This window comes from Rhinatrema bivittatum, chromosome 2 (assembly GCF_901001135.1).
Source record: "Rhinatrema bivittatum chromosome 2, aRhiBiv1.1, whole genome shotgun sequence".
Classification (NCBI taxonomy): Eukaryota; Metazoa; Chordata; class Amphibia; order Gymnophiona; family Rhinatrematidae; genus Rhinatrema; species Rhinatrema bivittatum.
In genome coordinates this window covers 138,551,020-138,565,640 of record NC_042616.1, presented here as the reverse complement: position 1 = coordinate 138,565,640, position 14,621 = coordinate 138,551,020, and the positions used below count along the sequence as shown (strand labels likewise).

Here is a 14,621-nt window from a genome sequence, read left to right as displayed (position 1 = left end):
CCATTTCCTGAACAAAGATCCATTTTGAAAGAGTATACACAGAGTCACAGAATGGAATTAAACAAAGCGCTGTGAATAAACAAGCATATTCTGTCTAGCCTGTGTCTTCCTATTTGTCTACCAGTAAAGACAATATAATTCATGATGGAGGAGTTGTTTGTTTGGTTTTTTTTTTTTTTGCATCTGTGGTGCAGTGCTTCCAAACTTTTAGCTACATATATTTTGTTACTTAACATAGCTTACCTGTTCAATATTCGAACTGAAGCCTACTTGCTAAAAAGCTGTATGTAAAGGACACAGTAGAAGTGCATAATGGGAAATAATCTCATAACTTATACAGATATTAATCATGTGTACAGATATTTTACTTCTGAATTATTCATTGTCAATTCATTACATACTGTGCAAGCCAAATAAAGGTGTGCCTCTGTGGGCACTGATACAGACAGCTATGGCTGGCGATGAACTGCCCTTGAAATCAGTGAGACTCCGGTGCATTATCAAATAATATATTTCAATATTTTGCATACTGTTTTGGCTTTTTAAAATCTGAATGAAAACAGTCAAACTTGCTGGGTCATTATACAAATAAGCAAATCCTGGTATAAATAGCCACAAATACTGTACCTCAACCAAGGTTCCTCATTATTTCTAGCTAATGATGATGTTATGAAACCTGTATTCCTTTTTTCCATCTTTAACTGAAAAACCTAATGGCAAAATTATTTCTTTTTGTTTTTCTCACAGCTGAATTTTTATTCCTCCTGTGGGGTGTTTATCTCTGCTATGCAGTACGGACAGTTCCATCAGCATTTCATGAGCCACGTTATATGGCTGTTGCAGTTCACAATGAGCTCATTATCTCTGCAGTTTTCCATACAATTAGGCAAGTGATCTAAAGATCTAGAAATGGACTGTTTTATTTTTTCAGGGTATTCATTGGGATGGTGGATTCCACTTATACGAGCTTCTGCTAACAGCGCATTACACATGTAGGAGTTAAGCAGTAGAAGGGGAGGGATGCCAAAAAAAGATGCTTAAAGCTCAGCATAATGGCACTCGTTCAGCATCCTTAGCATCCAAACAGTAGAGCAAAGAACCTAGAGCAACCCAATTTATGTTTCACCCAAGTTATGTTCACATGAAACTCTCCTACCTATGCCTAAATACATAGGTGCTTGAAAAAAACACAGAATACAGTTATTGATATTACTAGATTTCTTTTTTTTAGATTGCAGGGACATTCTGTCAGTTTCTCCATCAACCTCAGCTACATTAAGCTTCCTGTCATACTGCCCAGTTATAATTAATTACATTTCTGAATTTCAAGCAATAAGCTTTGAGTTAACCAGAGTAAAAAAAACATTTATACCTAGAATTTAGGTCATACTTAACAACACAGCATGCACAATGCATGCATCTCCCTGCCTGTATCTTTCACAGACAAAGCAAATGACAAATGTACAAGAATTTACTTATGCCAGGGAGTGAATTGCTATTCATGGTTGACAAATCTGAACACAGAGCAGTTCCACTCTGTTTGCTGATTTCAGAAGATGACGTTTTTTTATGATTGGTATTGTTTGAAGTAGCATAATAATAATGGGCCTCATAATAATGAATCAATATTAATTTAAACATAAATGAATAATGCCACTTGCAAGAACATTTTGCTTTTAGGAATTTTTTTTTCCTATTCTGGGCATGTTCCTATAAGAGGAATCCACAGTATAACTGAAATGACTAATGAGGATAGGATGTACAATGAAATGCTTTAATTAAAAAAAAGGCATAATTTATTAAAACTTTGCTCTCTTTCTGTGTCTGTGGGGGGGGGAAAAGCTTAGTAAATCAGGCCCTAAGTTTGTTGCACATGTTCAGGCTGTTAAATTTTACTTCCCTCTGTTGTATCTGAAGATTGGAGGATGGCCAATGTAATGCTAATCTTTAAAAAGGCCTCCAGGAGTGATCCGGGAAACTGTAGACCAGTGAGCGTGATGTCAGTGCCGGGAAAAATTGTAGAAACTATTCTAAAGTACACAATTACAGATCATATAAATAGACATGGTTTAATAGGGCACAACCAACATGAATTTACTCGAGGGAAGTCTTGCCTCACCAATGTGCTACTTTTTTTTTTTTTTTTAAGAGGTTAATAAATTTGGATAATGGTGGTCTGGTGGATGTGCTGTATTTTCATTTTCACAAGGCATGTGATAAAGTCCTTCATGAGAGACTCCTGAGAAAATTTTAAAAATTCATGGAATAGGGGGCAGTGTCCTATTGTGGATTGTGAACTGGTTAAAAGATAGGAAACAAAGACTATGACTACATGGTCAATTTTCTCAGTGGAATGCCCAAGGAATTTGTACTGGGACCAATGCTTTTTAGTATATTTATAAATAATTTGATAAAGGGAACAATTGAGGTGATCAAATTTGCAGATTACACAAATTATTCTGAGTTGTTAAATCATATGCAGATTGCGAGAAATTGCAGGAGGACCTTACGAGGCTGGGTTTTCAAATGGAAGATGAAATTTAATGTGGACAAGTGCAAAGTATTGCAGACAGAGAAAAGCTATCCAAACTATAGTTACAGGATGTTAGGTTCTATACTAGGAGTCACCATGCAGAGATATATTTTTTTATTTGATTTATATTTCGCTTTTTGACACTTCAAAGCTGATTACATTCAAGTACTGTAGGTAAAGGATCTAGGCATCATTGTAGACAAAACATTGAAAATCTCAACTCATTGTGTAGCAGTGGTCAAAAAAGTAAGATGAATGTTTGGAATTATTAAGAAAGGAATGGAGAATGTCATTATACTCTGTATCTCTTCATGATGAGACTGCATCTAGAGTATGTAACATCTTAAAACAGAAATAGTGGAACTGGAAAAGGATCAGAGAAAAGTGACCAAAAATAAAGGGACTGGAACGGTTCTATGAGGAAAGGCTAAAGAGGTTAAGGCTCTTCATTTTAGAGAAGAGGTGTCTGAAAGGAGATATAATCATGAGTGAAGTAGAGCTGTGGACTTCATTGCCATAGGATATAGTAAAGGCAGTTACTGTAGCTTGGTTTAAAAAAATTTTGGACAAGTTCCTAGTGGAAAAGTCCATTATTAAGTAGACTTGAGGAAAGGCACTGATTTTCCCTGAGAGTAAACCACATGGAATCTATCTACTATTTTGGATCCTGCCAGATGTTTGTGACCTGGATTGCCTTGTGCTGGAAATGGGATCACAGCTTGATGTGTCTGACATAGTACGGCAGTTATTCTGTAAACCTGTTTGATTAACCAACTAACTGGATCATTCAGCAAAATGCGTTAGGGCTTGAGTGCACATTAAATGGGTATAACGCATGCGATAAATATCGAAACACAAGTTAGCATGCAGATTTGAAATTTATTATGCAAGTGGGAGGATTTAATGCAGATCGGGGTCTTCTGCGGAATATGGTAGATTAATGCACAGGCACATTCAGCTCAGAGTGGGTTGGGGGGGGGGGGAGTTTCCATACACAGTCAGAGGAATTAACTGCAAATTTGAAATCACTGAAGAATTTCTGTCATTTGAATCCTAGAGACTGCTATTAGTAGTTATACTTTTCATCGATTCAAATGACAGAACTTCTAGTGTGATTTCAAATTTGCAGTTAATTCCTCTGACTGTGTATGGAACACCCCCCCCCCCCCCCCAAAATCCACCCTGAGTTGAATGTCCCCATGTACGGTTTTATTCAGTATATATTATTTTCTTGAAAATTGTAAAAAGTTAAAAATCTTGATTTGCCATTCTCGCTGATCTAATCAATATCCAAAACAACAGAAAAGACCTCTCCCATAAACAGGCTGGACACTGGCGTAACATCCTTGGCCAAAATAATAGCACTTTCAGGACAATTCATTTACCTGGCACACCATAGTGTCTGCAAGCTTTGGGCCTTATTCAACGAGAAATTGTCCTCATTCTGTGCCTACAGAAAAAAAAAATCTTTATCCGGTATAGTCCTTTGCCTTCCTGTCATTACAAGAACTGTGACTGGAACTTAAGCATCGCTCAAATTACAGCTCTGACTGACCGAAAGAAAAGAACCACACTTTGCTCTCTTCCTTAACAGAACCTTTCACCAGTCCATGAGGTTGATCATGACATATTGTTTGTGATCAGTGCAAACCTGGGCTTCTGAACAGTTTGGAGAGGACCACATTTTTATCTAATTTTTCCTGAGCATGTTAGCAAGGCAGACCTTTAGCTTGAAGTACATTTTATATTTTGTAATTTGAAAATAATAGATTCGGTTATATAAGAAGGATTCCTATGAGGACACAAAGATTCACATTATGATCAGTGAATTCCTCTGTTTCAATTCAGGCTCCAGAGACCTATACATTTTTTTTTTTTTAAAGAGAGTCATAATGCTTAAGGATCTCCTTCTGAATTAGGGAAAGGCCTGTTATGGACATATAGAGTATATATGGACTGAGTCACTCCAGAGTGATTCTTTTCCTTGAACTTGTGAGTCAAAATGTAGTCAAATTCCAGTCAGTTGCTGGATTGGAATTTTTGAGCATTTATTAAGAAAGCTAGATCACCCCATCTCTATTATGTGTTTTCATTAGCCCAGAGATATCTCTTCTGATTGAGAACGCTATGTTCTATAATCTTTCCTGTAAGACATTGTTTCTGGTCATCCAGGCTGATCTTGAATAGGTTTTGTGGCTGGAACCCCGTGAGAAAACCTGTCTGGAGTAATCTCAATAAGAAACTTACTGAACAAGACCTCTGCTTGTCATCTACAAAAGTAGCTTTTGGTGGTTCTAGATCTTGCTTATTTTCTAAGAAGAAGCCAATACCAGTAACTTGCTAACTAAGGATATGCGTTCATTTGAAATGAATGGGACGATTTTTGTTTCATTAGTGAACCCCACAATGAACGGAGGATGCCCACGAATTTAGACACAAATTTTTGTTTCATTCATGTTTCCCATTCAAGTCTGTGGCCCATTGAAAAGTGCTGAAGTGAGACTGGTAATTATAGCAACTGACCAGTGCCTGTGTGAGGTATCAGCTGAGCTGAAGCCAAGGCAAGAGAAGAAGGCAAGTAGACAGGATGGCGGACCAAGCAAGGTGAAGCATTTTGTTTTTAACTGATCTGAGCTGACATCTAGATCAAGTAATGCTAATGACCTCCCACTGAAAGGTGTACAAAGAAACTAAATTTTTTTCTGGTGGATTTCACAGAGAAGCTTGTCTTTTCAAAGCTCTCTTAGTCAAAGAAAAGGTTTAAAAAAGGAGAAGAATTTTGGCTTTGGCAAATGGCTTTTTATATTCATTACTGAAGTCAAGTGCTCTCACTATAATGGCAACTTTTAAACAGGAATCAAAAAATCAAAATACACTCTCACAAAGTATCTGTGAAGGGTAATAGCCAGCTGAACATTCAGCATATAAATGAGCTACCAACCCAAGACAATAACCAGTATATCCCGTGTGAATACACAAAAAAAATGTTTTTGTTTGTAAAGACCTCATACAAAGGCAAACTGTTCCATGCTACTTAGCAAAGGTTTAGGTATACCATTAGTATAATCATAGGTCCTTTTTTTTTTTTTTTTTTTTTAAAGCATTTTCAATTTGCTCATTGTGATAAAGTGAATATGATCATTCAAAAAGTCAATGTCAGGAAATGCCTGAAATCTTAGTTGAAGAGGCTTGTATGGTATGAGCCCGATATGGACCGCGTTTCGGCATATAATTGCCTTCTTCAAGGGGCCAGTTACATCTGTGAATTGAAAAACATTGGTAAAGACACAATAACACAGACATCGAAAAAAATATATACTTTTTAGACATCCCCAGGTACTAACGTATAGAAGCAGCAGCAGCAGCATATTCTGGACCGGTAGTTTGTCTCCTCTGCCAGAGGGGCCGCACAAACGCCATTTTTAAAGAGATGAATGGCCAATGAGCGAATGCCACATATATCGGGAAATGATGTCATTAGTTGCCAGGTATTTACAGCATAGAATACCATTCAATAGCAGCATTTAGTCCATTGGGTTGCATGCTATTTAGATGAAAAAATCCAACATTGCTCACGATAGTTCAAAATTTTTGTGGATCACATTCTTTGGCCCGCACCCAGGGATGCGGCTATTTTATAACAGACATGTGAATATACGCATGTTATAAAATAGTCTGAATGCATGCATATGTGTGCTCAGTTTTAAGTGGATGCACAGCTATGCACACAAATGCCATTTCTATTGCGTAAGTGCGGAGATTTTAAAAGACATGCGAGCTGACGCCATTACCAGTTTTACCAGTTCGTTCACAGTTCGCCCAGGTAAGGAATAGGACTTCCACCCCCCCCCCCCCCCCAGTTTAATAGCCTCACTTGTCACCAATTAGCCCTGACCCTTAAAACGCCCCCGATGTATTTAGTTGTTTTTGTTTTACAACTTACAACCCATCCATAGCAGAAATAAAGTTATGCAGCAGGGGACTCCGACACAAGCTAGTGCATGTAAGTATTAATGACAAATTTCAAGGTGAAATCCCGGAGCGCCCATGCCCCGCTCAGACCAAGCCCAGCCCTTTTTAAAAAATTTTCATGTGCGCACGAAGTGGGAGATTCACGCGTACACAGGTGTCTTTTAAATTCCACTTGGCATGCAACAGCCCGACTTGTACGCATTTCTCCCTGTTTTGGCACACCAGGCTTTTAAAATTCACATTTAAGAAAGAGAGACAGAAGCACTGCTTTCTGTCTGACACTATGGCAGGGTAGTAGACTGGAGATACAGAAGAAGTGAACAGTGGTGATGATTTGTGTCTGTCTAACTCTGTACAGTGCTCTGCCCTGATTATCTGTGGGCAGATTTCAGTGAAGAGAAGTGCAGCCTTGCTAGCCTTTTCAGTTTATTTTCTTTCTGATGGTTTGCGTGTTTGTGTATGTGTGTGTATGTATAAGCAAAAGGAGCCAGTCAGCAAATCACACATATACACTGTAAGATAGATTTTCAATCCAACGGACATGTGTCCATGTGCATGCAGTCCCAGGCACGCGCACATGGACGCGATCATTTTATAACATGCATACGTCGGCACACATTATAAAATATGTTATCCACGCACAGATGCATGCCAGATTTCAACATCCACACATGCATTTGCAGGCAGTCTGCAACCCACGCATGCAGGGGGGACAATTTTCTAAAGTACGCACGGTGATGCGATCGGGCCTTTGCCCAGTACCCAGTACACTCCAATTAAGGAGCAGACTGGGAGTGAACGTTCCTATAACCCTACCTGCCTTTCCTCCCTTTTCCCCTCTCTTCCCTGACGCCTAAATTAAACCTAACTATCCCCTATTTTTTTGTTTTCATACTTACTGCTCCTCCGGAGCAGAAGTATCTTACGCATGCTGGTCAGCTGTTGGTGCCCCTTCCTCAGGACAGGGCGTAATGCAGAGGTACAAACAGCAAAGATGACATCAGTGAAGATTTTCTGTCAATTGGAGTGATGAAAGGTAAAAGAAGAGTGGATTTGTAAATGTGCTCTCTACCCAGCTTGACTGCAGCTTAACCAGCTAATTCTGAATATTGGAGTTAGCCGGTTAACATAGCCAGCTAACTCAGCTCCTCCCAGTTATGCCCCTGGAATGCTCTAACTTATCCAGTTAAATTCTAGCCTCCTAACTTATTAGCCAGTTAGAATTTAGCCAGGTAATCCATTACCTGCTATTAATTAAGTTGACTTAGAAAATAGCCACTGCTATTACTAGCAACAGTAACATGGAATAGACTTAGTTTTTGGGTACTTGCCAGGTTCTTATGGCCTGGATTGGCCACTGTTGGAAACAGGATGCTGGGCTTGATGGACCCTTGGTCTGACCCAGTATAGCATGTTCTTATGTTCTTAAATGTAGCTGGGTATGCTATATTGATGGATAACTATTACAATATCCATCTAAATGGCTTTTGAATATGGACCTCATGGTATCTTATTTATTTATAGTAACTTAGACCCCGCCCAATTACCAAATATCTGGTCTTGAGGTCTTCATGCCATTCTTTGATCTGGTTTGTCTCTCTATTAGTGCTTCAGATTTTTTCTTACCACCTTTGCTGCTTCATTCCCCCTTCTTAGTGCCTTATGATATTCCTGCCACAGTTAATGCCATCTTGCCCCTCTTGTGCTTTCAGTCTTTTTTGCCATTGTTTTTGGTGCACTTCTTTGAAGCGTTAGGGCATTCTTGCCTCTTTTTCTTCTGCTTTGCTACTGATGCACTTGGAGAACTCCTGCGACTGCTGGTACCCGTTTTGCCCCGTTACGATGCCTTAGGCTATGCATGTAATTTTTGGTATCACTTTGCCATAGTCTTGGTTTCTTGGAGATCTCGTCCCCCTTCTGATGATGTTTACTCACAGCTTTAATTAGAATTGATTAGAAACCCCAATTTTGAAGCTAAAAATAGGGAGGTCAATATTCAGAAGCCATTTAGATGGATAACTCAGACGTTATCCATCTAAATGGCAAAATGTGACTTGTTAAGCTACTTATCCAGCTAAATATGGAGTATATGTGACTAGGTAAGAACATAAGAAATTGCCATGCTGGGTCAGACCAAGGGTCCATCGAGCCCAGCATCCTGTTTCCAACAGAGGCCAAACCAGGCCACAAGAACCTAGCAATTACCCAAACACTAAGAGGATCCCATACTACTGATGCAATTAATAGCAATTGGCTATTCCCTATGTACACTTGATTAATAGCAGTTAATGGACTTCTCCAAGAACTTATCCAAACCTTTTTTGAACTCAGCTACACTAACCACACTAACCACATCCTCTGACAACAAATTCCAGAGCTTTATTATGCGTTGAGTGAAAAAAAAATGTCTACGATTAGTCTTAAATGTGCTACTTGCTAACTTCATGGAATGCCCCCTGGAAAGGAAATCGACGAGTGAGGTTATCAAATTTGCAGATGATACAAAATTATTCAGAGTAGTCAAATCACAAGCAGATTGTGATACATTACAGGAGGACCTTGCAAGACTGGAAGACTGGGCATCCAAATGGCAGATGAAATTCAATGTGGACAAGTGCAAGGTGTTGCACATAGGGAAAAACAACCCTTGCCGTAGTTACACGGTTAGGTTCCATACTAGGAGCTACCACCCAGGAAAAAGATCTAGGCATTATAGTGGACAACACCTTAAAATCGTCAGCTCAGTGAACTGCAGCAGTCAAAAAAGCAAACAGAATGTTAGGAATTATTAGAAGGGAATGGTTAATAAAATGGAAAATGTCATAATGCCTCTATCATGGTGAGACCGCACCTTGAATTCTGTGTACAATTCTGGTCGCCGGATCACAAAAAAGATATAGTTGCGATGAAGAAGGTACAGAGAAAGGCAACCAAAATGATAAAGGGGATGGAACAGCTCCCCTATGAGGAAAGGCTGAAGAGGTTAGGGCTGTTCAGCTTGGAGACGAGATGGCTGAGGGGGGATATGATAGAGGTGTTTAAGATCATGAGAGATCTTGAACGAGTAGATGTGAATCAGTTATTTACACTTTTGAATAATAGGACTAGGACTGAGGAGGTTCATCAGGAATAGGAGGACTAGGACTAGGACTGAGGAGGTTCTAAAGTTATCTAGGTAGCTAGATAACTTTAGACCTGCTTCTGCTCAGGTCTAAAGTTATTCGGCCTCGTGTGGCCAGATACCTTAACCGGATATCTTTAAAGATATCCAGCTAAGTAGCACTGTCAAAAATGAAAAACAATTAAATACAGTAGGCCATACCCTCCTTCCCCCCAAAATATCTTGTAATGGCCCTGTTGTGCTTTACCCTCCTCATCCCCCAACTCCTTAAAATATTAACAAGTTCTGTAAAGGCTGCCGCGTAACCAAGGGAAAATGCAAAAAACATTTACACTAAATTATCCCCATGAAAAATATTTTTTACATTTCTAATATTTGCAAACCCAAATTTTTTTTCCACATTTAAATAAATTACTAATGTTTCACAAAGTTCTTGTATCACACAAATTTGCAGACCAACCTAACCATTTAGACATACCAGGGCCAACACAAAACAAAACAAAAAAAACATAAATGACACAAACAAACAGAATCAACACAAACAATATATTAATAAAAATTATTTAAATATTATAAAAGCCTTGCTCTCAAAACCAGATCCAAAAACCAGACCTTATATTATTCTAAAACAAAGCCCTGATGGCCAAACACAAATTCTCATATTCATAATAAACGACGCTCACTCAACTGAAGGACTTGCAGCCAATGAAATCCATATATCCCGAAACATTGCACAATTCTTTCCAAAACAGAGCACTTAAATTGCTTGAAAAATACTTGCAGAAAGATGATGAAATGCTTAAGTCAACAAAAACTGTATAATACTCAATGAAGAGCTGAAGTCCACAAATGCTGTATAATACCCAACATTTTTTGCTGATCGGCAGCTTCCTCAGGAGTTTGTTCTAAAAAATGCAGTGGCTTTTTTCTGTATATCATCATTTTGTGGATCCCGTAAATTCATCACTGTTCCTTTGCATCTTGTTCAGGAGGACTGTATGAAGGAGAATCTTTCTGCATCTATGGAAAGAACCATTGTTTGTGCACAATTCTGGAAAAATCTGATAATTTTTTTCTCTTATTTCTGCTACATCAGTCTAGAACAATTGGGTTTAGTCCCTCTTCCATCTGACGGAGATAGAGTACTTTTTCTATCTGTGACATCACAAACAGGCAAAAGGAAAGATGCAGTACAATTCTGCATGTTCAATGTGACCCAGCTCAGACCCCATCCTCTTAGACTCAATGACATTGTACCAACCACTTATCCATCTAGATCTGAAGGACAGTTTTGGGAATGTAGGATGTGTTTAGTGATAAATATGGAAACTGCATAAATTGTGTTGCTTGCCACATGCCAAATCCAATCATTGCACTGGTGAATCCAGTTCCTGCACCAATGAATCTGGCTCCAGCAGTTTTAGCAGCTCCACCTCAGGCTGTTCCAGTCTCAGTGTTGCGCCAGAGGTGGACCCTTGGGCCAAGGTGGGGTTGACGCTACCCATAGGAGGGATCCTACGGGTCCCCACCGTCAGCAGGCAGAGAGGGATGACGGACGTAGGCCGGCTGGTGCTTCACCAATACCAGCTCTTGTTCCCAGCGGGTTGAGTCTTTGGGTGCCGGGGCCAACTGGACTTAGGTGGCCTCCGTCAGTGGTCGTCGATGGGTGGATCGAGGTTAGCCCAGAGGCAGCAACTAATGTAGGTATCAGTCTGTACTGAACGAGGGGGAGTCCCGGAGACCAAGGTGCCAATAGGAACACAGTCTGACAGAGGGTGCCCAAGCAAGAGCAGGCCGAAGCCTGAATGAACCACGTCCAGGACAAAAGCTGAAGAGGCGTCTTTAAGCAAGCTGGGATCAGGGCTGGCGGCAGTCTGGAAGCATTGGCAAGCAAGGCTGAGGTCTAGACGAGGAGAGAGTCAAAAGAATGGTCAGACAAAGCAGAAGTCCAGGGCTGGAGAGAAGCAACAGCATAGTTGGGCAATGCAGAGGTCCGGGGCTGGAGAGAGGCAACGGAGTAGTCAGGCAATGCAGAGGTACAGGGCTGGAGAGACGCAATGGAGTAGTCAGGCAATGCAGAGGTCCAGGGCTGGAGAGAGGCAACGGAGTAGTCAGGCAATGCAGAGGTACAGGGCTGGAGAGACACAATGGAGTAGACAGGCAATGCAGAGGTCCAGGGCTGGAGACAGGCAACGGAGTAGTCAGGCAATGCAGAGGTACAGGGCTGGAGAGACGCAATGGAGTAGTCAGGCAATGCAGAGGTCAAACCAGGTTAGCAATCCAAAGAAGAAAAGAAGAATAGGAACAAGGAAACAGGAATGAAGGCAATCAGGATCGGGAACCAGGAACTGAAGAGACAAAGAGTACTCAACTAGCGAGGGGACCTGTTGCAAAGACAATTTGAGAGAGTGGAGACTGGGCTTATATACCAGAGCTCTGCTGACATCATCCTCTGGGGCTGCGGCTAGGTTCCCACCGCGGGCCTTATTTAAAGACTAGCTGTGCGCGCGCACACACGTGCCTTGGGAGGGGCGAGGCGCTGGTCGGGACGGTGTCTCTCTGCAGGCCACACAGAGAGGCAGAACATCAGGAGCTGCAGCAGAGCTGGAGATCCCAGGGGCAGCCCAAGATGGAGCCGGCGGACCACAGCCTCCAGCGATGAAGGACCAGATACTGGATCACTTTGAAAGAGGTGAGGGGCCGAGCCGCGGGTCTGCTGCGGCCGGCACGCGTAACACTCAGCTGTTCCATGCAGCTTTAGTAGGCCTTTTAAAGACACTGGTTAGTCCTCCCAGGTCCGTGGCTTACATGTCCTACTGGCAGTCATCTTATTCCTGTTTGAACAGAATTATTTTCCAGGCTCACAGTCGACAATTTGCCAAAGCTTGGTCCTGCCATATGAAATGAAACAAATATCAGTCTTTCAATGTGGAAAAGCCATTAGGGCATTTCAGATACAGGCTTGTATTTGAAGTGCCTTGATAACTTTTCTGCATTGAAAGACTGATATTTGTTTCAATGTTCAGGAATATTGGGTGAATTCACAAAGCTATTAAGGAGGCTTCACTCTATTTTATAAACTCAAGTGTGATTAAAGTAAGTTGAAAAGCTTCTTCAAATTTTTAAATCACATTTTTTTCACATTCAAATTTTTGATATAAAAACACACAAAGAAACGTTTATTGGAGACTTATGATTAGAAAAAGATGAGCATGCACTCAGGACCTGATTTTAATTCACGTACGCACGAAAAATACGGGCATTACGTGCACCGGGCAATTTTCAAAGGGCCCAGCCCCGCGCGTGAACCCCCGGGAGGCGTGTAAGTCCTGAGGTTAGCGAAAGGGGTGATCTGGGGGCAGGGCGGTGCTAGAGGCGCCCGGTACAGCAGACATTTGCTGCTCTGCCGGGAGATCACACGCCGAAGCAGGATGAAAAGGTAGAATAAAAAATTTAGGGGAATTTAGGATAAGGATAGGGGGAGGGCAGGAAAGGGGAAGGGAGGTTAGGCTAGGAGGTAGGAAAGCTCCCTCTCAGTCCGCTCCTTAATTGAAGCAGACTGGGAGGGAACTGTGGAAGGCCCCAATGCGTCGCCTTGCAAATTTGCTAAATTATTCCCCCCTTGCACGCGCCAACCTTGCATTTTATAACATGCGCACGCTAGCGCACATATGTTATAAAATCGTGCATCCATGGTGCGCGCCGGGTAGCGCGCGCACTGTTTTAAAATCTACCCCTATGCGTACTGAGTGAAATTAAATTTGGAACGGCTGTTTACGAACGCATAGGGCTCTAATTATGAGGGTCTCTTTATAGATACTGTATATTCATATATGTAGTAGGTGTGTGTTTTTTTTCTAGTTTCTTGGTTCATATCATATGGTTGGATTTTCACCTGGGGTTTGTTTTGTGTTTTTTTGTTGAGGGCTTGGCCCTAGAGATGGTCTTTGTATCGTTAGAGTCAGTCCTATATTCTGGGTACCTATTTACTGCTACATTGCTTAATGTATCCAGTGTTCCTGTGTGGTCCTAGATTGGTTGATACATGAAGCAGCGGGGAAGGTTGCCATCGCAGGCAGAAGATTCCTTTTTTGTGCTCTAATTAGAACCTGCCAGTCTTGACTTGTCTTTGTTCTGCCTGCTCTTGACTTTGGAGGTCACATCTCCAGTTGTCTACACTATCACACCCTCACAGCCAGTTATGTTTTCAGGATATTCACATTGAATATGTGTGTAGATGAACCTGCATACACTGAAGACCTAGTACATGCAAACTGATCTCATGCATATTCATTGTATGTGTCCTAAACACCTGTGGAGTCACCAGAACAGATTTGGAAAACTCTACTCCTACTTTGCAGTTCTCAGTAAATGAAATGTGAGTATATTTATGCATGTAGAGTTTGTAGAGCTTGTATGCATGCAAGATTACCTGCAGTGAGCAGGGGCATTCTTGGGTTGAGATTTGGGAGAGGTTTACACTTACTTTTGCATTTTTTTTATATTATGCACATACATTTTCCCAGAAAATGTGCACAAATTAGCAGAGGTGAATGTGTATTGGTAATTTTGGTGAGATTATTTCCAAAGAGAAAGTATGTATGTAATTTCCATTGAAAATATATATATTGTATGTGTGTATTTGTTTAAAATGCATGTGGTTTGTTACAAAATTACCTTCATAGAGTACATGCCACTGGATTCTGATTCTTGTAAGAAAAGTCCCAGAAAGAAGCAAATACATGTAATGTGAAAAAAAGACTGAAAAGCCAGTAAAGACTTCCCTGCATTGAGTTATTACGTTATGTAGGGTATGAAATAATGTTTGGCTGTTCTAAACAAAACTTAAATTTTCATTATTTTTTTGGGTGACCTCCAAAAATGGCTTTGGGAACATCCCTACTCTTCTCTGCTTTAGACACTCTTGCCCCTCCACTTACTCATCCTGTAAGATTCACTAAATTCCAGCCTAGGTTCATCACTAAAATTCACCTC

At 40.8% G+C, this 14,621-nt stretch overlaps 1 protein-coding gene across 1 annotated transcript in view; it reads left to right on the top strand.

Moving 5' to 3' along the window:
* GPR158 (G protein-coupled receptor 158) overlaps positions 1–14,621 on the top strand; it is a 654,347-nt gene that overhangs the window by 607,464 nt on the left and 32,262 nt on the right. Inside the window, 1 exon segment of the mRNA XM_029587041.1 lies at positions 748–886. Within this exon segment, the coding sequence (XP_029442901.1) occupies positions 748–886 (139 nt within the window).